A 25,961-nucleotide genomic window follows, 5' to 3' on the forward strand; every position below is an offset into this window, starting at 1 on the left:
TGAAGAAGTTGTGTTACAGAACAGCAGCATGGAGAAATATGCTGCTCCCTTCAGGATATACTAGTAATACTTTGCACTGTGTGGTATACATGTTCAAATATAGTAATTATAGCCTGCTGAAAGGGTGCTAGTCTGATCCCCATGGAAGCCAACTAGAGCAGTAGATGTCCTTGCAAAAGTTAAAAATATAGGATGTATACAGGCGAATAAGATTAGCATCAGTTATAACTTCTGAATCAAAAGCAGCAACCAAGGCTGACTTTTATCAGTATATCTTCCTCTTGTATGTATAGCTTTATCTATATAGATGTAGATAAATAGTTTTCTGAAAAGTATAGCTTGACAAAGCTCTGTTGAGGTGATATGACACACAAATAAATTGTAGTGGTCCAGTGACCTCCCTCCTGAGATCCTTACTAGAAATCAGTGCACCATCAACCAGATTCCATGTTGACTGATGATCTTGACTATTTCCTTTAGCCTTTGGCTAAGTAGCAATGTTCTTACCCAGGGATCTATATGCCAGCAGGCCAGTGTGTGCTTGTCAGGGATACAGACACTGGCACCTTTCCCCAGTGTGATTGGCATTTGGTACATTTTAGATGCCAGCACTTCTGTGGTATATTTGCTTACAGTGGTGACAGATAGGAATAGATAGGCTACTCCCTATAAGTCAATAAATTCCATTATAAGAAATGTGTGTATTATGTCAACAGTCTCTATATCTTTATCTAACAAATATTTATTGAATCTGTGTTATCACAATTTTTCTACACGCTGGTGAAGCAGCAGTGAATGAAGAAAGAAATTATTGCCCTAAGGGTCAATAAATTGCAATGTTGTAGATAATGATAGAATTTTTAAGGAAAAATAGCTATTTAACTTTGTAGTGAATGCTCATGATAGCAGAACTTGGGAGGTAAAAGCAGAATGGTTCTAAGTTTGATAGCCTAGCTCAGGCTATCTCTTCTTAAATGATATTATTATTATTATTAATATTAATATTATTATTATTATTATTATTAGTAGTAGTAGTAGTATGAGAGAGGGCTAAGCCTGATCATGACTTCTTGATCAAGGTAAGGGTCTATCTATTTATCTGTCTGTCTATCTATCTGTCTGTCTGTCTGTCTGTCTGTCTATCTATCTATCTATTCATCTAGCTTTTTATTTAAGACAGGGTCAGAGCATATATCTGGTTGTCCTGAAAAAAAAACTGTAGACCATGCTGGCCTTGAACTTACATAGATCCACCTGCTTCTCAAGTGCTTGGATTAAAGAAGTACACTACTCAACCAAACTCAAGAGTTCATTTTTATTCTGAGAGCTATATAAAATCGTGGTGGTTCTAAACAGCGCCAAGACTCTGCCTAACTAATGTTTGAAAAGAATCACGTTGATTGTTGTGTAGTCACAAGCTTGCAGGAGGGGCCAGCAAGTAAAGGTGCATGCTGAGCAGCCCTGATGACATGAGTTTAATTCTTAAAATCCATATAATAGTGGAAGTAGAGACCTGATCCCATAAAGGTGTTCTTTGGACTTTACATGCCACTACATATGCATGTGAACAAAAACAATAATAAAGTTAAAAGTATACTAATTCAATGGTTTTCTCACAGCACTATGTAACCTCTTGTGTTTTCTTTCTACAGAATTCTGGTACATGAGATAAATGACAGCAGATCCCAGCAGAGTGCCTTGCTGCACGTCCTAGGTGCTTAGAGTAGATGAACACCTGACCCGGCATGCGGCACGAGGGCAGAGATTTGGGATGTGTAATTTGCCATAGTCATCATAAATGAGAATCAGAAGCAGCTTGCATTTACTTGACATGGACAGCAATATACATTCATGCCTTTGGCTTATGAACATGTCAAAATACAGATTGGAGGTGACCGCAACAGCCTGACGATTATTAAATATAGGAGTCCATTGCATTGATAGCATCGTCTTGTTTTACCAGATCTAGTGAGCAGGAATAGCTAATACTCTGAATGTTTATTACATGTGTGCAATTCATAGTGCAAGAAGAAAAAAGCCTACAAATGCTTAAGGCAGTCCAAATGCATATTTTTTAGAAACTCTTATGTTCTTGTGCGTGCCAGAGCATTCCTTCCTGAGCAAAGGACAAAGTTCATCCTACAGTTAGAGAAGACCCAGGAATTTGATGGCCAAAGGTATCATAAGCCCAAGCAAAATAATCCATGGATTCCTTTATCAAATGACTCATAAGACTGCTGGTTTTTGAACATTGAGGCTCTTCAATGCTTTCGCTTGTGATACAAGCTGCACCGATGTCAGTCTAATAATAAACAGCAAATTTCATGGTCCCAGAAGTGCTATAATAAATAAAAATGAAACATGGGTTTGGTGCCAACCTTCAAAGAAATGTCCAATTTTGTTACTGCTGTTTTATCTTCTACACGTACATAATTGCATCTCCGTTATTGGTTATGTCTATCCTATCCAAATAAAGTTTTCTGTTTAGAAAATGGAAAAACAAATAAACTCAATATACAAATGGAGAACTGAAGGGAAGATTTTGCTCTTATAGGCAGAGGTCACAGACCACATCAGAATTCTCTTTGCGATTTGCAATGTTCAGCATACTGGTTAATTGTCATGCACACTTAACCTTATTGAGAAGCTGCCTCATGGAGCAAGGCAGAGTTTTCCATTTCAGACCTAAGTATGTTTATCCCACTGTGATTTCAAGGCTTCTTATCTGGGGAAGGGCTGCCCCTTGGCTCTGTATTAGGAAGACAGGAAAAACAGCAAACAACTAATAATTCTGAACTATTCTGTCTTCATGCAACAAAGGGATAAACCGTTTCCAGCAGAGGCGTACAAATGCCCACAGTGGGAATGGAAAGGCAGGAGGTCCCCCTCAGCAAGCCTTCAAAGGACCCTGCAGTGAAAACTGCCCAAGTCATGAACTCCAACATGACCACTTCCTATTCATTTCTGTTGGATATTCGTAAGCCTAATTTGGTGTTAGTAATTCTGTTTGTTCTCTCAATCAGATCACTCTAGTCTGTCGGATGATGTGAGTACCCGAAGTGGTATTTTTCTGTCTCTCAGTTTCTTCTTGTTAACTGAAACCCGGTATTTACTTCTTCCACCTTTTCTTTCTATACATGTAATAAACTTACTCATACGCTGTCATGATCAGAGTAACACAGGAAGAAGGTTATAACACTTCACCCAGAAAGAAACTTCACAAGGAGTGTCCGAAGATGAATCGGTTTTGGTGTGACATTTACAATAGCAAAAACTCACTTTACCATGTTGTCTTTCTAGGTTTTTCTAAAGAAATTGTAACAATTCATCCTCTACAGGAGTACAAAGCAGGATGGATGGGTGATATGAATCACATGCACACAGAAAATAGACCACCATAGCAGACACTGTCAGCATTGCGATGAGCTCCTTTAGCACCCCTTTAAATGTGCGTCAGTACATATTTCTCCCAGTTCCTTCTGCTCAAGTTTTACACTGCGGTTTTCTTTTGGAATATGGTGCTGTGTCTTTGTACATCGCTTAGCCACTCATGCAGGTAAATTCTTATGAACGCATAGAGATATTTCTGCCTCTGACAGACTGTGAGCCAACAAGAGGCCAGTAAAACACTTCTGGCTTCCAGGATGACAAAACTACATGTGCTTTATATTAGAGGCTCCACACAGGAGCAAGGGACCATCTCTTGATTTCTCCTTTCCTTATATTTCTGTTGTGATTCCAGCAATGGTTTCTTCGGCTACTGCTTGCATGGAAAGTCACTGCAGAACTTCTTATCTCCAGATCTTATTATAGCAAATGGACAGACAAAGATGTCTTCCTATTAAACATCAATGTGATTTTTGTTTGAGTAGGATACTTGAATCCAAATTTTACGGAATATATTTTGGCTTAGCTGGTTTAAGAATTATTGACCCATAAAGTTGTGAGATTAGATCAGCACCCCCAAAGAGTGGAGTTTCATAAAGAAAAAGTCTCAGGACATAGCTTCAGGTTTTCTTAATAGTCCTCATCACCTTTACTGATCCAACTGAATTTATATCCATTCCCCCAGCTGTGGCCTCAAGAGGAACCTAGATGAGGATCTGTAAGAATCGTCCAGTTAGTTCAAGTTATTCCTCAATATTATATCCTTCTTTACTTCATAAGCACCTCCCAGTTATCCTCTAAAGGCATGCTGTTTTATGATTTTGCTGATTTGTAGGTCCCTTGTATCAGCAAACCAAGATGGATCTCTTAGTAAGTCAGAACATTAAACACCTGCTCAGGAACGCAAATGCTTGGCTTGGGTTCAGCTGAAGGCATCCCCAGTACATTTTACACATGGGGAACATGGTTCAGCTTGACCTTGCTAGGAAATATTTTGAAATCTTAAAGGCAAATCTGGTAAAATACAGAGTGAAAAAAGTTTCCAAAAGACAAATGGAGCAGGTATTTGATCAAAAGATAACACCCATTTAAAATGCTGTGATCCACACTAACACGCTGTGCCCAGTATATCCTCAATAGTATTCAGTAAAGAAATTGTTTTGACTACATTATTCATCTTACTTTATTGTGAAATGAGCTCAAGTATTCATACAAGAAAAATCGTTAAAGAAAACCTGCTATTTTATAGCCATATAACGTCTTCCTACTAATCTTATAGGAGATATTTCCAGGTAGAAACCAATTGAAAACTTTAGATGAAACCTGTCAAGTCAATATTGTCTGGGGAATATACTAAGAAATTACAAAAACTCACTGAAGGATCATTGTGTTAAGGTAGTCACTTTTGAATTCTTTTCATAAATGAATTCAATTTTATGAGCTGCTTTCTGCACAAACCAAAACCCAAAGACTTTATTCCAGAGAACAATTTCATGAACTTGAATTGAAAGTAAGGCTTTCTTTCTCTGTGACAGTTGCTTTTGAGGGGATATTCCTGTAAAGTTAATAATGTTGCTAGTTGAATATAATGATCCCCTATCATCAAAAAAGGTATAGGAAGGTGGGATTTGGCTGAGTTTCTATCTTTAGGAACTTGTGAGTCACATGTGTGTTAGAAGCAGCAAGCAAGGAGAAGCGGTAATGTATATAAAAGCTTCAAATAAGTGTGTGGTATGAAAGAAAAGGTTTCTCTTCTTCACACCTGAAATTTTCCAAGTATCTTCTACATTGTTTTAAATCTATATATATCCTTTGGATCAACTTTAATATTTCCAAAGCCCACTGTTCTCACTAAAATAAGAAATATTAAGAAAAAAAACCAACAAAACTGTTATGGTGGCATATGTCTATAATCCCAGAACTTATGAGGATGAATGAAGACATATAGGGGTCAAGGCCAGATTGGAATACACAACGAGACCAAATAAAAATAAATAATAGAAGGTAAGACAAGGTTATAACCCAACTCTGATATTGTTAAGACAAACAAAAACATAAACTAATAAAAAATGTTGGAATGGTTGTGCTACTGTCTGAGGGCTGGATGCTGTTGTCCTGCGGGAGTGCCACTTCCCATCTCAAGACCATGTCTAACTTAGTTGAGCAGTCGCTGCCCCTGCATAACAACTGTGAGGAAGGGGAGCTATCCTCTGCCACCACCCGCTGGCCTCAACGGTTCCTTGGTGGAGTTACTAATGAACAGCAGCAAGGGCAATGATAGTGGAAATGGGAAGAATTGGGGGCTGGAGCATGTTCCTTCCTGGCCTTCCAGTCACAGTGGAGACATGGAGTAGATACTTCTGGGTGCATAGCATGAGTCGTAACAGAGCAGCTTAAGAGGCAGTTCTCACAGTGATTGCTCTTCACCACAAGAAGATGGGCAGGTCATGTTTAATGTTGAGATGCTTACCAGTAAGGACCACAACTCTCAGTTAGAAGAAGAAGTTGTAGAAGGAGAAAAAGAAGTTGAGACTTTGAAGAAAAGTGCAGACTGGGTATCAGACTGGTCCAGTAGACCCAAAACATCCCACCCAAAGAGTTCCATTTCAGACACCCTAAACGTAACGTGCTTCGTCTCTAAGCATGAGGAAGAGTGGAACCATGAAGAAAGGGGTCATTGTCTTTGCCAAGTTCCTATAGGTCTTCATCCGTTCTCTCTCCCTTTCTCACAAGTCGACTTTGGGGCTGGGCTAAATGGAAAAGAACAGAGCACACCTTCTGCTAGCACCTACTGAGGGAGATGAAAAGCCCCTGGAAAGCCGTGTGGCCTGTGAAGTGTTGTATTGTAGTTTGAGTTTGAGACCTATTGTAAGTTTGATCCCCACCTACAACCCTATTTTTACATACTCAATTCCAGTAAGTCTCAAATCCAGTATTTTACTCAAACTCTGTTGGGACATTTTACTACTGTAAGACACTTTAGAGATTCCTAATACAGTTTATTGTTGTTTAGAAATTTGCAAGGGCTTTTTTTCCCCAGCAATGCCACCAGCAGATTATAATCCTGTCAACAGTGCATCGTGTCCTCTTAGCAACACCAGTCACACCTGCATCGTTCATGCTAGAAGCTGTGTTCTAGCCATGCAATTACAACTCTTTCTAAATGAGGTCAGGTTAGGAAAAAATATGATAAAAGCTTTATTAGTCTCCTGGACCCGTTCCTTCCCACCCACAGATAGTTCCACAGACCCTGGGCAGCCAGGAAACAACCAACTCTCCTAAGACGAACCAACGTCCTCATGTTCATTTTTTTTAGGTTTCCCAGAAACATTTTGTCCGAAAGTCAGCATAAAGTAGATGAAGATCATGAGGATCATATTCCCCTTTCACCACCATCTCTTTATAGTTTTTCTTTTTTTAAGTTAAACCAAGATGGAGGAATGTTAGCATTCCTTCTAGGTTCTTTACCTAGTAACAGCTAGGTATGCCTGGTTTACTGGAAAAGGGGCTGTTTGCTCTCTTACTCTCTGCCCTTCTGTCCCTCCCCCATTTCTTCCCTCCCTTCTCTGTCTGCCCCCCTCTCTCCACTAGTTCCTGGCTGGCCTCTCATCTCTCTCTCTCTCTCTCTCTCTCTCTCTCTCTCTGTGTGTGTGTGTGTGTGTGTGTGTGTGTGTGTGTGTGTGTGTGTCTACTCCCTCCTCAATGCCCTTCTCATTCTCTAAATAAACTATATTCCATATTATATCCATCATATGTCTGGTAACTCAGGGGGAATGGGTGCCTCTGCATGGGCCCACTGAGGCACCCTTCCCACCTCACCATATTGCACCTCTACAAAACATATCCTAACTCTCATTTTCTTCCTTCCTTCCTTTCTTTCTCTCTCTTTCTTTCTTTCTTTCTTTCTTTCTTTCTTTCTTTCTTTCTTTCTTTCTTTCTTTCTTCCTGTTTCTATAAAACACAATACTAATAGTAACCAAAACTTGCCAGAAGGTCTTTTGGACCCTCACATCTGTTAAAGCCATGTGGGAACATGCTGTTGTAGAGTATATATCTTATGTATGTGTAGTGCATATATACACAACTATATGAAGCATACATATTTTATATGCTCTCTCTGTGCATACATATATTTTACATATAGTTTATGCTTATATGCACAGTAATATCAAATATTTTTTCTCAATTCTGTCAGTTGAGGTTACTGAGGATAGTGTATACATTCTTATTGCTTCACTATTTCAGCATGGAAAAAGAGAAACACTAAAATGGGGATTGGAAGGTCTGTTTATTCAGTAAGAAATGAAAAGACATAGGTAAAAGAGAAGACCTAAGGACACACAGGAAGTGTAGGATCCTATCCTGGAATCTGTTCTTCTTTAACATCCTGAAACATTTCCATATCAATGGACAGAGTTTTAGCACAAACTAAAACAAGAAGAAGGAAATAATACAGAGAGTGTGTGTTATACTAATGGTGGTCTTAAAGCATTTATTATCATTAAATATAAAACATTTAAGTTATCAGGAATATACAGTATTCTTTAACTCTTGATAGATTCATGCACCCCAATCCCACTCATCTCTCTGTCCCTTCACATCCACCCTCTGCCTTTACATCTCCTCATAATAAACAAAGGCAAAACATACAAACAAGAAAACTCATCTTCTCATGGAAGCTGTTGTCTATACTTCCTTAGTTACAAATGTTCATTGTGATGAGTCATTGGTCTGCCTCAAAGCGCCTGGCTTCTGCTATGCTATTGATCCTCACTGAGGCTCCTCTTGGAGATTCTATTGTTGCCCCATGTCACAGAGATTCTGCAGCTTTGCATCTGCAGGTCCAAACCCTGTTCACTGCTCTAGCAGTGCACACATGGGATAGAGATGGAATGGGCCAACTCAGAGCCTTGGATCTGAGCCTGGGTGGTAGTTGAGTTGGTCAGTCAGCTGATTTCCTGCACCTATACCACCAGGGCAAATTCTACAGCACTGCCCTGGTTAGCTCATCTAATGTTGCAGCCTGAAAGGGGCAGAACCAGCTCTTCTGCACTCCCATTCTTGGGCTGACTCACATGCACACTTGCCATCAGGGTAAGCTCTACTCTACTGCCTGGAGAGGGTACAGGGTCCTCTTTCCTGTTCTCATGACCCAGGGGCCAGCTCTCCTGTCCTGTATACAGCATTTTAATGTCTTAATTAATTTTAATTTTATCACTGTCTAATTTACTCTCACTCCCCCCCAAAATGTGCATACATCACAGTCTCAAATTCATTGGCTCAAGGAGACTTCCAAGAAGTGACATTTTAATGCGGTCATTGAGGTATAAGTATTTGGAGCGCCACCATTAAAATAGCTGACATTTAAACATTGATTAACTATTGTCCAAGAAGCCCACCAAGATATTTATATTTCTGTTCCTTCTCCTTTTATAGCTAAGGCTATGGAGAAAATGTAATAACCCCTCTAAGTGGATGCTTTGCTACCCATGTTCTTTATGGGTCCATTACACTGATTCTCATTCATTTGAAAATTTCAACATTTTTATGTAAAGTTATTTTTGGCAATCTTAAAGAACAACATCTTTGTTCCAGTTTTACTATTTCCTTCTCTAACATTTTAAAATAACTCAAATATTTGTAGGTTTTGTCATTTCATACTCTGTAGCGCACAGGATTATTGAAGAGCATATCATTTACTTATTCATAAAAGTAATGAGGAACCAACAATGCACTTATCATTCTGACTATCATTCTGGCACAAATACAAGGAGAGTTATATTGAGTTAAGAGATTTAGATTCACAGAAATCACCAGGGGTTGGTAGTTGAGACTTTTCTAAAATACTATGAAGGTAAGAGAGAAAAGGTATTCATTTATCTCCAAATGGAATGTCAGAGTCTTTTAAGAAGTTAGAGATCAGAAGTACCTCTTTTGTCTTTATGTAATTTCTAAAGGAATAAGCTAAAAGGATGAATGCTGTAAACAGATTGCAATTTTCATTTATACATTTGCTCCTAGATAATGAATGTTTGGTGTGGTAACAGAGCTGTCAGTCCTTTGACAAGCTTCAAAGTTGTTATTTAGTCAACATTAACCTGTTGAGAAAGATAGCACTGTTCCAGAGCTCTGGGTGAGCTCTTTTGTAAGAGATTTTGATGACAAGCATTTAGAAAATGATATGCTAATATAAACTAAACAAAGAAATCTTTAGAAGACTAGTTTTGTGGTAGGGGGAGTAAGTCTGTCTTAGGGAGTTTAGGTGATTTTCCCTGGATCACATGAATAGGGAACAGCAGAGCAGAGAGGTGGAATTAAAATCTCACCCTCTGAAGTAGTCTCAACCAGAAGGATGCATTCCTTCTCAAGTATCTTTAGAGGGACTCTGATGTGAATGCAATTCTGTAATGTACTGTCATATTTTTATTACTATAGAAATACCAGATACAATACTGTTATCAAGGAAAGATTGTTCTGAACCATACTTTTGGAGTCTGAAGTCAAGGAATTTTTATCACTTTTAGATTTCTCATGGGGAAGGAAGAAAGGAAACACGTCATAGTGAAAATTGATGGTGTAGCAAAAGACAGGAAAGGAAACCTGCTCCAACACTACCCTTCAAGGGATTTCCTCCAACTGGTCTACCAACCTACCACTCACGTGCATCATTTAAAAGTTCTGCTACTTCTTAGAGTATTAAGCCAACAATACACAGGCATTTGGGTAGTACTCTCAGCTACACTGGTTTTGAGTCCTGCATGTTCTACAAACAAGCAGATGAAAGCTTGTGTTCTGGATCATCTTTCCAAGGAAGCTACTTAGGCAATCTATATATTTGGGAGCACTGCAACAGTGTGGCCTTCCATACAGAGATATAGGCACAAATGTCTGTGTCCAAGGTCATAGATATACTCCTGGAAGTACATAGTGTGTGTGCACATGTCATTTTCCTACAAGATTCATGCTCAAGGATCCAGCTGAAGAGAATGATACCACTCTGGAGCTCCTACTTCTCAGGGAGTAAAATTTGCTTCTGGAAACTAAGCAGAAAGTATGGCTCCCTAGTGGGAAGCTGGAGTTGGTATAAAGCCTAATGTTTGTTACTTATTTCTAGATCCATCATGAAAACTAATGAAAAATTACTAATACAAAATTAAGGTCAGCAATGTAGAAGGCCCTGAGATGGAATATACCCTGTGGTAAATCTGTCTTGATCCTGCCAAAGTATTCAAAACTCAGAGTGACTATTTCAAAAAATGGCTGTACATTATATTTTACTTCCTAAGCACTATATTTGCCTATCATATGGTACCCCATATCTGCTCATCACAGGGTTCCCAAATCTTCCCATCACATGGTACCCAATTTTAAAGAACAGTTCATGAAGTTTGTTTTTTCACACTAGTATAAAGACTAGAATATTTGTCCAGACTCATAATAATTTAATGGCCCGGCATCCTGACTTGGATTTGAAGTAAGTCTAGAGAGTAGTTTTACTTTATCCATTAATTCTGTAACCTAAATATGGACAAACTTAAGTTTTTATGAAATCTATTCCTAAAAGTTATTTCAATAAAAAGTGCACATTTCAGAGAGGTTAAAAATAAAGCCTAATATTTTAAATCCATGGGAAGTGCCGTGATTGTGGATAATTTTGATTTGAGTATTTGTTGTCCCTATTGTGTTGGAAGTTGAGGGAAAAATGCTATAGTTCCAAGTACATAGTTTTTAGTACTCTGAAAATAGCAATTACTTTCTCTATTGAGAACAAAGTGGAAAGACAACATATTTGATTGTGTGAAAGCATAATATATCCTACAGTAAAAGTGTGAAATAGTTCAAACCATTAACCAATCATATTTCAATATTATTATATATAACAATTATATGTTAAACATGATCAATATTCATTGAACTTGTGAAATGCAAAACTCAACAAACAAGAACATGGAGAGAGGCACCTACTTTTGATATGTTACTTGATCGACTTGCAGATCGCCCTGGGGACTTTTCATTCTGAAAAATAAATTTAGAAACACTGATTAAAATCCTTCTGGTTTCTGTCTGAACCCAGAGCTGACCCAGTGCCATAGCTCTCTGTTGCCAAGTCCCACCAGGAGAGAGCTGGTCTTCCAGGAGTGCTGACAGAAGGCTTACTAGAGGGTCAAACCACTGTCAGAGACATCAAGGCCAGCTAACACCAGAGATAAGCAGATGCTGAGAAGCAAGTACAAGAAACTAAGCAACAGAAACTAAGGCTACTTGGCATCATCAGAACCCAGTTCTCCCACCACAGCAAATCCTGGATACCCCAACATACCAGAAAAGCAAGATTCTGATTTAAAATCACATCTCATGATGATGTTAGAGGACTTTAAGCAGGGCATAACTAACCTTAAAAAATACAGGACAATACAGGTAAACAAGTAGAAGCCTTTAAAGAAGAAACAGAAAAATCTCTTAAAGAATTGCAAGAAAACACAACCAAACAGGTGAAGGAATTGAACAAAACCATACAGGATCTAAAAATGGTAATAGAAGCAATAAAGTAATCACAAAGAGAGACAACCCTAGAGATAGAAAACCTGGGGAAGAGATCAGGAATCTTAGACAAAAGCATTACCAACAAAATACAAGAGATAGAAGAGAGAATCTCAGGGGCAGAAGATACAATAGAAAACATTGACATAACCATCAAAGAAAATGCAAAATGCAAAAAAACTGACTCCTCACCCAAAACATCCAGGAAATCCAGGACACAAAGAGAAGATCAAAGCTAAGAATAGTAGGTGTAGAAGAGAGCAAAGATTCCCAACTTAAAGGACCGGTAAATATCTTCAACAAAATTATAGAAGAAAACTTCCCTAACCTAAAGAAAGAGATGCCCATAACATACAAGAAGTCCAAAGAACTCCAAGTAGATTGGAACAGAAAAGAAATTCCTCCTGTCACATAATAGTCAAAACAACAAATGTACAAAACAAAGAAAGAATATTAAATGTAGTAAGGGAAAAAGATCGAGTAGCATATAAAGGAAGACTTATCAGAATTGTACCAGATTTCTCAATAGAGACTATGAAAGCCATAAGACCCAGGGCATATGTCATACAGACACTAAGAGAACACAAATGCCAGCCCAGGCTACTATATCCAGCAAAACTCTCAATTAAAATTAGTAGAGAAACCAAGATATTCCATGAGAAAACCAAATTTACACAATATCTTTCTACAAATCTAGCCCTACAAAGGATAATAGATTGAAAACTCCAACACAAGGATGGAAACTGTACCCTAGATAAAGCAAGAAAGTAATCTTTTTGCAACAAACCCAAAAGAAGATAGCCACACAAACATAATTCCACCTCTAAAAACAAAAATAATAGGAAACAAAAATCATTGGTCCCTAATATCTCTCAACATCAATAAACTCAATTTCCCAATAATAAGACATACTAAAAGACTGTTTACATAAACCGAACCCAGCGTTTTGCTGCATACAGGAAATACACCTTACTAACAAAGATAGAAACTTCCTCAGAGTAAAAGGCTGGGAAAAATTTTTTTCATATAAATGGTACCAAGAAACAAGCTGGAGTAGCCTTTCTTTTTTTTTTTTTTATTATTAACTTGAGTATTTCTTATATACATTTCGAGTGTTATTCCCTTTCCCGGTTTCCGGGCAAACATCCCCCTCCCCCCTTCCCTTCCTTATGGGTGTCCCCCTCCCAACCCTCCCCCCATTGCCGCCCTCCCCCCATAGACTAGTTCACTGGGGATTCAGTCTTAGCAGGACCCAGGGCTTCCCCTTCCACTGGTGCTCTTACTAGGATATTCATTGCTACCTATGGGCTCAGAGTCCAGGGTCAGTCCATGTATAGTCTTTAGGTAGTGGCTTAGTCCCTGGAAGCTCTGGTTGCTTGGCATTGTTGTACTTTTGGGGTCTCGAGCCCCTTCAAGCTCTTCCAGTTCTTTCTCTGATTCCTTCAATAGGGGACCTATTCTCAGTTCAGTGGTTTGCTGCTGGCATTCGCCTCTGTATTTGCTGTATTCTGGCTGTGTCTCTCAGGAGCGATCTACATCCGGCTCCTGTCGGTCTGCACTTCTTTGCTTCATCCATCTTGTCTAATTGGGTGGCTGTATATGTATGGGCCACATGTGGGGCAGGCTCTGAATGGGTGTTCCTTCAGTCTCTGTTTTAATCTTTGCCTCTCCCTTCCCTGCCAAGGGTATTCTTTTTCCTCATTTAAAGAAGGAGTGAAGCATTCACATTTTGATCATCCGTCTTGAGTTTCGTTTGTTCTAGGGATCTAGGGTAATTCAAGCATTTGGGCTAATAGCCACTTATCAATGAGTGCATACCATGTATGTCTTTCTGTGATTGGGTTAGCTCACTCAGGATGATATTTTCCAGTTCCAACCATTTGCCTACGAATTTCATAAACTCGTTGTTTTTGATAGCTGAGTAATATTCCATTGTGTAGATGTACCACATTTCTGTATCCATTCCTCTGTTGAAGGGCATCTGGGTTCTTTCCAGTTTCTGGCTATTATAAATAAGGCTGCGATGAACATAGTGGAGCACGTGTCTCTTTTATATGTTGAGGCATCTTTTGGGTATATGCCCAAGAGAGGTATAGCTGGATCCTCAGGCAGTTCAATGTCCAATTTTCTGAGGAACCTCCAGACTGATTTCCAGAATGGTTTTACCAGTCTGCAATCCCACCAACAATGGAGGAGTGTTCCTCTTTCTCCACATCCTCGCCAGCATCTGCTGTCACCTGAGTTTTTGATCTTAGCCAATCGCACTGGTGTGAGGTGAAATCTCAGGGTTGTTTTGATTTGCATTTCCCTTATGACTAAAGATGTTGAACATTTCTTTAGGTGTTTCTCAGCCATTCGGCATTCCTCAGCTGTGAATTCTTTGTTTAGCTCTGAACCCCATTTTTTAATAGGGTTATTTGTTTCCCTGCGGTCTAACTTCTTGAGTTCTTTGTATATTTTGGATATAAGGCCTCTATCTGTTGTAGGATTGGTAAAGATCTTTTCCCAATCTGTTGGTTGCCGTTTTGTCCTAACCACAGTGTCCTTTGCCTTACAGAAGCTTTGCAGTTTTATGAGATCCCATTTGTCGATTCTTGATCTTAGAGCATAAGCCATTGGTGTTTTGTTCAGGAAATTTTTTCCAGTGCCCATGTGTTCCAGATGCTTCCCTAGTTTTTCTTCTATTAGTTTGAGTGTGTCTGGTTTGATGTGGAGGTCCTTGATCCACTTGGACTTAAGCTTTGTACAGGGTGATAAGCATGGATCGATCTGCATTCTTCTACATGTTGCCCTCCAGTTGAACCAGCACCATTTGCTGAAAATGCTATCTTTTTTCCATTGGATGGTTTTGGCTCCTTTGTAAAAAATCAAGTGACCATAGGTGTGTGGGTTCATTTCTGGGTCTTCAATTCTATTCCATTGGTCTATCTGTCTGTCTCTGTACCAATACCATGCAGTTTTTTATCACTATTGCTCTGTAATACTGCTTGAGTTCAGGGATAGTGATTCCCCCTGAAGTCCTTTTATTGTTGAGGATAGCTTTAGCTATCCTGGGTTTTTTGTTATTCCAGATGAATTTGCAAATTGTTCTGTCTAACTCTTTGAAGAATTGGATTGGTATTTTGATGGGGATTGCATTGAATCTGTAGATCGCTTTTGGTAAAATGGCCATTTTTACTATATTAATCCTGCCAATCCATGAGCATGGGAGATCTTTCCATCTTCTGAGGTCTTCTTCAATTTCTTTCCTCAGTGTCTTGAAGTTCTTATTGTACAGATCTTTTACTTGCTTGGTTAAAGTCACACCGAGGTACTTTATATTATTTGGGTCTATTATGAAGGGTGTCGTTTCCCTAATTTCTTTCTCGGCTTGTTTCTCTTTTGTATAGAGGAAGGCAACTGATTTATTTGAGTTAATTTTATACCCAGCCACTTTGCTGAAGTTGTTTATCAGCTTTAGTAGTTCTCTGGTGGAACTTTTGGGATCACTTAAATATACTATCATGTCATCTGCAAATAGTGATATTTTGACCTCTTCTTTTCCGATCTGTATCCCTTTGATCTCCTTTTGTTGTCTGATTGCTCTGGCTAGAACTTCAAGAACTATATTGAATAAGTAGGGAGAGAGTGGGCAGCCTTGTCTAGTCCCTGATTTTAGTGGGATTGCTTCAAGTTTCTCTCCATTTAGTTTTACGTTAGCAACTGGTTTGCTGTATATGGCTTTTACTATGTTTAGGTATGGGCCTTGAATTCCTATTCTTTCCAGGACTTTTATCATGAAGGGGTGTTGAATTTTGTCAAATGCTTTCTCAGCATCTAATGAAATGATCATGTGGTTCTGTTCTTTCAGTTTGTTTATATAATGGATCACGTTGATGGTTTTCCGTATATTAAACCATCCCTGCATGCCTGGGATGAAGCCTACTTGATCATGGTGGATGATTGTTTTGATGTGCTCTTGAATTCGGTTTGCCAGAATTTTATTGAGTATTTTTGCGTCGATATTCGTAAGGGAAATTGGTCTGAAGTTCTCTTTCTTTGTTGTGTCTTTGTGTGGTTTAGGTATAAGTGTAATTGTGGCTTCGTAGAAGGAATTCGGTAGGGCTCCATCTGTTTCAATTTTGTGGAATAGTTTGGATAATATTGGTATGAGGTCTTCTATGAAGGTTTGATAGAATTCTGCACTAAACCCGTCTGGACCTGGGCTCTTTTTGGTTGGGATACCTTTAATGACTGCTTCTATTTCCTTAGGAGTTATGGGGTTGTTTAACTGGTTTATCTGTTCCTGATTTAACTTCGATACCTGGTATCTGTCTAGGAAATTGTCCATTACCTGAAGATTTTCAAATTTTTTTGAATATAGGTTTTTATAGTAAGATCTGATGATTTTTTGAATTTCCTCTGAATCTGTAGTTATGTCTCCCTTTTCATTTCTGATTTTGTTAATTTGGACGCACTCTCTGTGTCCTCTCGTTAGTCTGGCTAAGGGTTTATCTATCTTGTTGATTTTCTCAAAGAACCAACTTTTGGTTCTGTTGATTCTTTCTATGGTCCTTTTTGTTTCTACTTGGTTGATTTCAGCTCTGAGTTTGATTATTTCCTGCCTTCTACTCCTCCTGGGTGTATTTGCTTCTTTTTGTTCTAGAGCTTTTAGGTGTGCTGTCAAGCTGCTGACATATGCTCTTTCCTGTTTCTTTCTGCAGGCACTCAGCGCTATGAGTTTTCCTCTTAGCACAGCTTTCATTGTGTCCCATAAGTTTGAGTATGTTGTATCTTCATTTTCATTAAATTCTAAAAAGTTTTTAATTTCTTTCTTTATTTCTTCCTTGACCAGGTTATCATTGAGTAGAGCATTGTTCAATTTCCACGTATATGTGGGCATTCTTCCCTTATTGTTATTGAAGACCAGTTTTAGGCCGTGGTGGTCCGATAGCACGCATGGGATTATTTCTATCTTTCTGTACCTATTGAGGCCCGTTTTTTGACCAATTATATGGTCAATTTTGGAGAAAGTACCATGTGGAGCTGAGAAGAAGATATATCCTTTTGCTTTAGGATAGAATGTTCTATTAATATCCGTTAAGTCCATTTGGCTCATGACTTCTCTTAGTCTGTCGACATCACTGTTTAATTTCTGTTTCCATGATCTGTCCATTGATGAGAGTGGGGTGTTGAAATCTCCCACTATTATTGTGTGAGGTGCAATGTGTGTTTTGAGCTTTAGTAAGGTTTCTTTTACATATGTAGGTGCCCTTTATTTGGGGCATAGATATTTAGGATTGAGAGTTCATCTTGGTGGATTTTTCCTTTGATGAATATGAAGTGTCCTTCCTTATCTTTTTTGATGACTTTTAGTTGGAAATTGATTTTATTTGATATTAGAATGGCTACTCCAGCTTGCTTCTTCTGACCATTTGCTTGGAAAGTTGTTTTCCAGCCTTTCATTCTGAGGTAGTGTCTGTCTTTGTCTCTGAGGTGTGTTTCCTGTAGGCAGCAGAATGCAGGGTCCTCGTTGCGTATCCAGTTTGTTAATCTATGTCTTTTTATTGGGGAGTTGAGGCCATTGATATTGAGAGATATTAAGGAATAGTGATTATTGTTTCCCTTTATATTCATATTTGGATGTGAGGTTATGTTTGTGTGCTTTTCTTCTCTTTGTTTTGTTGCCAAGACGATTAGTTTCTTGCTTCTTCTAGGGTATAGCTTGCCTCCTTATGTTGGGCTTTACCATTTATTATCCTTTGTAGTGCTGGATTTGTAGAAAGATATTGTGTAAATTTGGTTTTGTCATGGAATATCTTGGTGTCTCCATCAATGTTAATTGAGAGTTTTGCTGGATACAGTAACCTGGGCTGGCATTTGTGTTCTCTTAGGGTCTGTATGACATCAGTCCAGGATCTTCTGGACTTCATAGTTTCTGGCGAGAAGTCTGGTGTGATTCTGATAGGTCTCCCTTTATATGTTACTTGACCTTTTTCCCTTACTGCTTTTAATATTCTTTCTTTATTTTGTGCGTTTGGTGTTTTGACAATTATGTGACGGGAGGTGTTTCTTTTCTGGTCCAATCTATTTGGAGTTCTGTAGGCTTCTTGTATGCCTATGGGTATCTCTTTTTTTAGGTTAGGGAAGTTTTCTTCTATGATTTTGTTGAAGATATTTACTGGTCCTTTGAGCTGGGAGTCTTCACTCTCTTCTATACCTATTATCCTTAGGTTTGATCTTCTCATTGAGTCCTGGATTTCCTGTATGTTTTGGACCAGTAGCTTTTTCCGCTTTACATTATCTTTGACAGTTGAGTCAATGATTTCTATGGAATCTTCTGCTCCTGAGATTCTCTCTTCCATCTCTTGTATTCTGTTGGTGAAGCTTGTATCTACAGCTCCTTGTCTCTTCTTTTGTTTTTCTATATCCAGGGTTGTTTCCATGTGTTCTTTCTTGATTGCTTCTATTTCCATTTTTAATTCCTTCAACTGTTTGATTGTGTTTTCCTGGAATTCTTTCAGGGATTTTTGCGATTCCTCTCTGTAGGCTTCTACTTGTTTATTAATGTTTTCCTGTGTTTCCCTAAGTGTGTTCATGTCTTTCTTGAAGTCCTCTAGCATCATGATCAAATATGATTTTGAAACTAGATCTTGCTTTTCTGGTGTGTTTGGATATTCCATGTTTGTTTTGGTGGGAGAATTGGGCTCCGATGATGGCATGTAGTCTTGGTTTCTGTTGCTTGGGTTCCTGCGCTTGCCTCTCGCCATCAGATTATCTCTAGTGTTACTTTGTTCTGCTATTTCTGACAGTGGCTAGACTGTCCTATAAGCCTGTGTGTCAGGAGTGCTGTAGACCTGTTTTCCTCTCTTTCAGTCAGTTATGGGGACAGAGTGTTCTGCTTTCGGGCGTGTAGTTTTTCCTCTCTACAGGTCTTCAGCTGTTCCTGTGGGCCTGTGTCTTGAGTTCACCAGGCAGCTTTCTTGCAGCAGAAAATTTGGTCTTACCTGTGGTCCTGAGGCTCAAGTTCGCTCGTGGGGTGCTGCCCAGGGGCTCTCTGCAGCGGCAGCAACCAGGAAGACCTGTGCCGCCCCTTCTGGGAGCTTCAGTGCACCAGGGTTCCAGATGGTCTTTGGCTTTTTCCTCTGGCGTCCGAGATGTGTGTGCAGGGAGCAGTCTTTTCTGGTTTCCCAGGCTTGTCTGCCTCTCTGAAGGTTTAGCTCTCCCTCCCACGGGATTTGGGTGCAGAGAACTGTTTATCCGGTCTGTTTCTTTCAGGTTCCAGCGGTGTCTCAGGCAGGGGTCCTGCTGCTCTTGGGCCCTCCCTCACGGGAGCCCAGAGGCCTTATACAGTTTCCTCTTGGGCCAGGGATGTGGGCAGGGGTGAGCAGTGTTGGTGGTCTCTTCTGCTCTGCAGCCTCAGGAGTGCCCACCTGACCAGGCGGTTGGGTCTCTCTCTCACCGGGTCTGGGAGCAGAGAGCTGCTGCGGGCCGGGATCCGCGGGTGTCTGGAGTAGCCTTTCTAATACCGAATAAAATTGACTTTCAACCAAAAGTTATCAAACAAGATAAGGAAGGACACTTCATAGTCATCAAAGGAAAAATCCACCAAGATGAACTCTCAATTCTGAATATCTATGCTCCAGATGCAAGAGCACCCACATTCATAAAAGAAACCTTACTAAAGCTCAAAGCACACATTGCACCTCACACAGTAATAGTGGGAGACTTCAACACCCCACTCTCATCACTGGACAGATCATGAAAACAGAAACTAAACAGAGCCATAGAGAAACTAACAGAAGTTAAGAAACAAAAGAATTTAGCAGATACCTATAGAATATTTTATCCTAAAACAAAAGAATGTATCTTCTTCTTAGACCTCATTGTACCTTCTCCAAAATTGACACAAAAGGCCCCCAGAGATACAAGAAAATTGACATAATCCCATGCATGCTATCAGATGACTATGGACGAAGGTTGGTCTTCAATAACAACAACAACAACAAAACAAACAAACAAAAAACCCAGAAAGCTCACATACATATGGAAGATGAACTATGCTCTACTCAGTGATAACTTGGTCAAGGAAGAAATAAAGAAAGAAATTAAAGACCCTTTAGAGTTTAATGAAAATGAAAGCACGACATACCCAAACTTATGAGATACAGTGAAAGCAGTGCTAAGAGGAAAACTCAGAGCTCTGAGTGCCTCCAAAAAGAAACTGGTGAAAGTATACACTAGCAGCTTGACAGCACACCTAAAAGCTCTAGAACAAAAGGAAGCAAATACACCAAAGAGGAGAAAATGGCAGGAAATAATCAAATTCAGTGCTGAAATCAACCAAGCAGAAACAAAAAGAACTATACAAAGACGCAACAAAAAAGCAGGACCTGGTTCTTTGAGAAAATCAACAAGATAGATAAACCGTTAGCCAGACTAACCAGAGGGCACAGAGACAGCATCCAAATTAACAAAATCAGAAATGAAAAGGGAGCTATAACCATAGAAACTGGGGAAATTAAAAAAAAATCGGATCTGACTACAATAATCTATACTCAGCAAAACTGGAAAATCTGGAAGAAATGGACAATTTTCTAGACAGATACCAGTACCAAAGTTAAATCAGTATCAGATAAACCATCTGAACATTCCAATAACCCCTAAAGAAATAGAAGCATTATTAAAAGTCTCCCAACCAAGGAAAGCCCAGGACGAGATGGGTTTAGTGTACAATTCTATCAGACCTTCATAGAAGACCTAGTACCAGTATTGTCCACTTTATTCCACAAGAGAGAAACAGATGGAGCACTACCAATTTGTTCTATGAAGCCACTATTGCACTTCTACATAAACCACGCAAAGATCCAATAAAGACAGAGAACTTCAGACCAATTTCCCTTATGAATATAGATGACAAAATAGTCAATAAAATTCTTACAAACTGAATCCAAGAGCACATCAAAACAATCATCCATCATGTTCCCAGGGATGCAGGGACGGTTCAGTATAAGGAAAACCATTAACGTAATCCACTATATAAACAAACTCAAAGAAAAAAAAACATGATCATCTCATTAGACGCTGAGAAAGCATTTGAAAAATTCAACACCCCTTCATAGTTTAAGTCTTGGAAAGATCAGGAATTCAAGGCCCATACCGAAACATAGTAAAAGCAAATACAGCAAACCAGTAGCCAACATCAAACTAAATGGAGAGAAACTTGAAGCAATCCCACTAAAATCAGGGACTAGACAAGGCTGCCCTCTCTCCCCCTCTCTCTAAATATTCAATATAGTCCTAGCCATAGCAATCAAACAACAAAAGGAAGTCAAAGGTATACAGATTGGAAAGGAGAAAGTCAAAGTATCACTATTTGCAGATGATATGATAGTATACTTAAGTGACCCCAAAAGTTCCACCAGAGAACTACTAAGCCTGATAAACAACTTCAGCAAAGTGGCTGGATATAAAATTAACTCAAACAAATCAGTAGCCCTCCTCTATTCAAAGGATAAATGGGCTGAGAAAGAAATTATGGAAGTAACTCCCTTCACAGTAGTCACAAATAATAAAAAATACTTCGTTGTTACTCTAACCAAGCAAGTGAGAGATCTGTATGACAAGAACTTCAAGTCTCTGAAGAAAGAAATTGAAGAAGATCTCAGAAGATGGAAAGCTCTCCCATGCTCATGGATTGGCAGGATTATATAGTAGGAATGGCCATCTTACTAAAACAGTCTACAGATTCAGTGCAATCCCCATCAAAATTCCAACTCAGTACCTCACAGAGTAGAAAGAGTAATTTGCAAATTCATTTGGAGTAACAAAAGAACCAGAATAGCCAAAACTATTCTCAACAAAAAAGAAACTTCTGGAGGAATCATGATCCCTATACTCCAGCTACATTACAGAGAAATAATGATAAAATATATGATATTGGCACAGAGACAGGCATGTAGATCAATGGAATAGAATTGGAGACCCAGAAATGAACCCTCACATCTATGGCCTCTATGGAGTGGTGGGAGGGAGTGGGTGGTGGATCCAGGAGCACCCTCATAGAAGAGAGGGCGATAGCGGGTTTCTGGAAGGGAAATCTGGAAAGGGGATAACATTTGAAATGAAAATAAAAAATATCCAATAAAAGAAAAATGTAATAATTAAAAAAAAACACTGATTAAAGAAGAGTGGTCCTGCTTTTACTGTCCAAAGGAGAAAATGTAGCATCAAGTAGGTTTATGAACATTTTCAATATTACTCTAATGGGGACACAAATAGCTTATGCAAATAGCTTTTATCAGATTACCTTCCTTAATATATAGCACTATATTGTTAATGTATTCCAATTAACTTCCACATAGCAAGTAAGCTAGCAATATTTATTTACATGAAATTATTCTTTATACAAACAAAACCTGAAACTACGTAATCTCTTTGCAAATTCGAGCATTGTAGTGTGGCCCATTGCTTTGTGTTTGTATGCACCTGCAGGAAGTTCTGAATAAGTTCCCACTGTGCAGGAGACACCTTCAACCTGTGTTCTGGAGACACATATTTTATTGGCCTTTTCTGTCATTTCACATGCCTGTAAGCACCCAATCTTTAAATTTTAAAACGCTCTCTAAGTTATGTCTGAAGATTTAAAACTTAAAAATGTTTTTGAAATGTATCACCTGTTCTTGTCTCCTTAGCACTTTGTAGTTTAGAAAAAAAAAAGATGCACTAAGAGTGCTTTGGAAGGGCATTTTTATGCCATGAAATTTCAATGCAAAAAGCGACCTTAAGGAGTTAGGCCTCCTAGTTTGAGGGCAGTAGATTCCAGGAAATCACAACCTTAAGATCTAAGCCAGTCTGGCCTCAAACTTCTGACTGCTGCTGTCCGTTTGCTATTTCTTTTCTGCTAATTCTTTTTTTGAGGATAAATGAGTGGATAAACCAGAGTTTATGGATGCACATGTGGCATGCAGAAAGTGTTCCACTTAATGCTGTCTTCCTGACAGAACTGAGAGGGATTGTGGTACCCATGCAAGAACAAGCCATCCAACACTCCTGCATAGATTCAGGAAGTGCTAGTCAGGCCTCAGCACTACTAAGTTGCAGGTTACAGCTGATGGAGGAGAATCATTCTCATTAGAAGGTACGGCCACCAGTAGGCTTTCCATGTTCCACTGGATGACCCCAGACCCATGCAGTCTGCCTGAAATTTTCTATGATGTGGACTTCTGGTGGCAGATGTGCTATTGTGGAGAAACAAGCTATACACATTGCAAACTGTTGCTGTGTTAGACACACATATTCCAGCTGAACATGCAACATCCATCTCCTGTAACTACTGATGTCACCGAGGAGCATGTTATCACAGACTGAGATGAGTCACAAAAATGTGATTAGTCATACCTCATAACAGTCTGGGATGCAGCCTGCGATGAATGTGCATGCTGCCGCAGATATGTTTCCCTGATTAGGTGCTTCTAGTGATGGAGAGCGTCACTTAGTGCCTGACAGCTCAACTCTTCACCCAGACCCTAGTTAACACAATCCATCCATCTTCTTCTCTCAGTGAAATTCAGAATTTTGACACATTATCATGTGGAACAGAGACAAAAAACCACACAAAGTAACACACTGGGGCAGTGGGAATGCTTGTAGTAGTGAGAGAGGTTATTTTGTTTGCACATTTTTCATTTCTATGACATTTGAGAATGTGTTTGAAAGTGGTAAGTGAATCTGCTACACCACGAGCTAAGAAGAAGAATAAAAAGTGTAATGTAAGTGTAACTAACTTTTCAACCCAAATAAGACTTGGTGCTGCCTTGAAATAAAATAGAGGATCAATTCAGTTTCCAATGAAGAACAGTTCGCCACAGGGGTATATAATACTCTGGGCCTATAACCTTCTTCAAAAGAAGCAGCGTCCACGTGACAGTTTGGTACCTCAGAGCTGTTTAATATGAAATCTGTTGTCTCTATTTTCTCTAAAAATAAGGCTGGGTACTGAAAGATGCAGGTGAGTTCAGGGAAAGGTGAAGATTTTTAACCGCCTAGTTCTCTGCCAGCTCATGGAAAAGTCATGCTCGTCAGTGCAGATAATGGGCAGAGGCATCGTGGCGTCCCTGTGCTGAGAGGACACCTTGCTATCAGATGTATTATGGTCTACTGGTATTCGTATGAATAGATGTTTGACACTGGTGAACTTGAGTTTCATTACCATAAAACAGGGAAGATGATATCTTCAGGATTGTTAGAAAAATTAACTAAGTTATAAGGCAATTTTTCATATTACAAGATTATGACATTTCTGCTGTTTACACCCAGAGAGTTTTCCACCAATTTACAGTAACCATGCAGATTATAAGAGTCACAATTTTTCCCTACAGACTCCTTGGATTCTCTGTCTTGCAATCCTATGATGGGTTATATGCTGGCCTATAAAATTTAAGAACTAAAACAATTGGATAACCAATTGATGTGCTCTTCCCTGGGGAAGACTAATTCTTCCACTTTAGCACTCACTAATTGTCCATAGTTCTTTGACAGAATTCAGGCTCCCCACCATCCACTTTAGCGTGTTTATTATTGTTGTCCCTATTCTGTTCATGTTTGTGCCATCATGTTGGTAAGACTTTATGGGTGTAGCTTCTGACAATGCTAGGAGACACAATCTCAGAGCAAACTCCCTGGTCCTCTGACTCTTACAATCTCTACCCTTTCTTCTGCTGTGTTCCCATATCAAATGGGCACCCCCAAATGTGCATAGGATAACATTACACAAATTGATAAGGTTGTATTTAAGACTGCATATGTATATACATACACATATATGTAACAATAATTAGTGAAAAATGACAGTAATTTGAAAGAGTACAAAGAGAGGTATATGGAAGGATTTACAGGAACAAAAGGAAGGGAAGAATGATACAACTATATTATAATCTCAAAAATAAAAGAAGAAAATAAAAAAATCTCTACACAAGGTGCTAAAGGACATTGTTTTCTTGCTTTGGAAGCAAATCACCAGAGGGACTTTCTCTCCTGGAAACCTTCCAAAGCAATCTGTCCAATTTGTTGCTAATTAATTGGGTGGCTTGTTCTATTACCACTGAAATGACATATTCTTCTTTGCATATTAGTGAATATGGTTGACATACTTCACTGTAATGAGTTTAAGTACTTTATGTTAGATTAAATATAAGCTGTCTCCAAATCTAAAACACCTAACAGTTACTTAAATTATACTGACCTTGTAGGACAAGAGAACTTGGACCCAACAAGAGTTTATGGCTAATCTATGTGAAAAGTATAGGATTATTGAAGAGCGATGTTGAATCTTAACATATCATTTCTAACATGCACAGAGAGATTCAGAGTTTCAAATTTGTCTTTTTCAAGATTTTTCAAGAAGTGTCAATTTTTGGTTGGTCATGGATACATCTGACATTACTTTTTGTCATTATTATACTGAATTTTCTTTCAAATTCATTCTTGCTAAGTATGGCAGAATTTGTATGTGATTTCTGTGTGTGTGTGTGTGTGTGTGTGTGTGTGCGTGTGCGTGTGCATGTGTGTGTGTGTGTAAGCCAGAGATGGAATTTGTGTGTCTTCTCTGCCTCTCTCTACCTTATCCTCTGAGACAGGTCCTCTCCTGGAATCTGGAACTTGCTGTTTCAGCTAGACTGATCCTTTAGGAAGAACCTAAAGTCTGCTAGTCTCTGCCCCCATTCCCCAGTGCTGGGGTTACCTTAGGCCCAGTTTCGTGAGTGAGTGCTAGGGATCCAAACTCAGGTGTTCACGCTCACACAAGTGCTTTGCCCACTGTGCTATATATGGGAAAGATCAGAGAGGAAGCGTGTTTAAATATACACTAGGACTAATGAGATGGTCCTGAGGATAAATGGTGCTTGCAACCAGGGCTGACAACCTGCGCCTGATCCCTGGTAACCACATGATAGGAGAGAACTCAATTCTACAAGTAGTTCTCTGACTTCCAAACACATGCCATGGTAGCATACATCCCAACACACGTGCACACACACACACACACACACACACAC

At 39.1% G+C, this 25,961-nt stretch overlaps 1 protein-coding gene and 1 pseudogene across 15 annotated transcripts in view; one reads left to right on the forward strand and one right to left on the reverse strand.

Annotated features, from left to right (window-relative positions):
- Positions 1–25,961, reverse strand: part of Marchf1 (membrane associated ring-CH-type finger 1) — an 863,029-nt gene that overhangs the window by 181,674 nt on the left and 655,394 nt on the right. For all 15 annotated transcript variants that reach the window (NM_001135838.2, NM_001401505.1, XM_087588653.1 and 12 more), the window contains 1 exon segment: positions 11,353–11,403. In NM_001135838.2, the coding sequence (NP_001129310.1) occupies positions 11,353–11,403 (51 nt within the window).
- On the forward strand, positions 5,534–6,182 carry Bnip3-ps4 (BCL2 interacting protein 3, pseudogene 4; annotated as a pseudogene).

This window comes from Rattus norvegicus, chromosome 16 (assembly GCF_021556685.1).
Source record: "Rattus norvegicus strain SHRSP/BbbUtx chromosome 16, alternate assembly SHRSP_T2T, whole genome shotgun sequence".
In the NCBI taxonomy this organism is placed as follows: domain Eukaryota; kingdom Metazoa; phylum Chordata; class Mammalia; order Rodentia; family Muridae; genus Rattus; species Rattus norvegicus.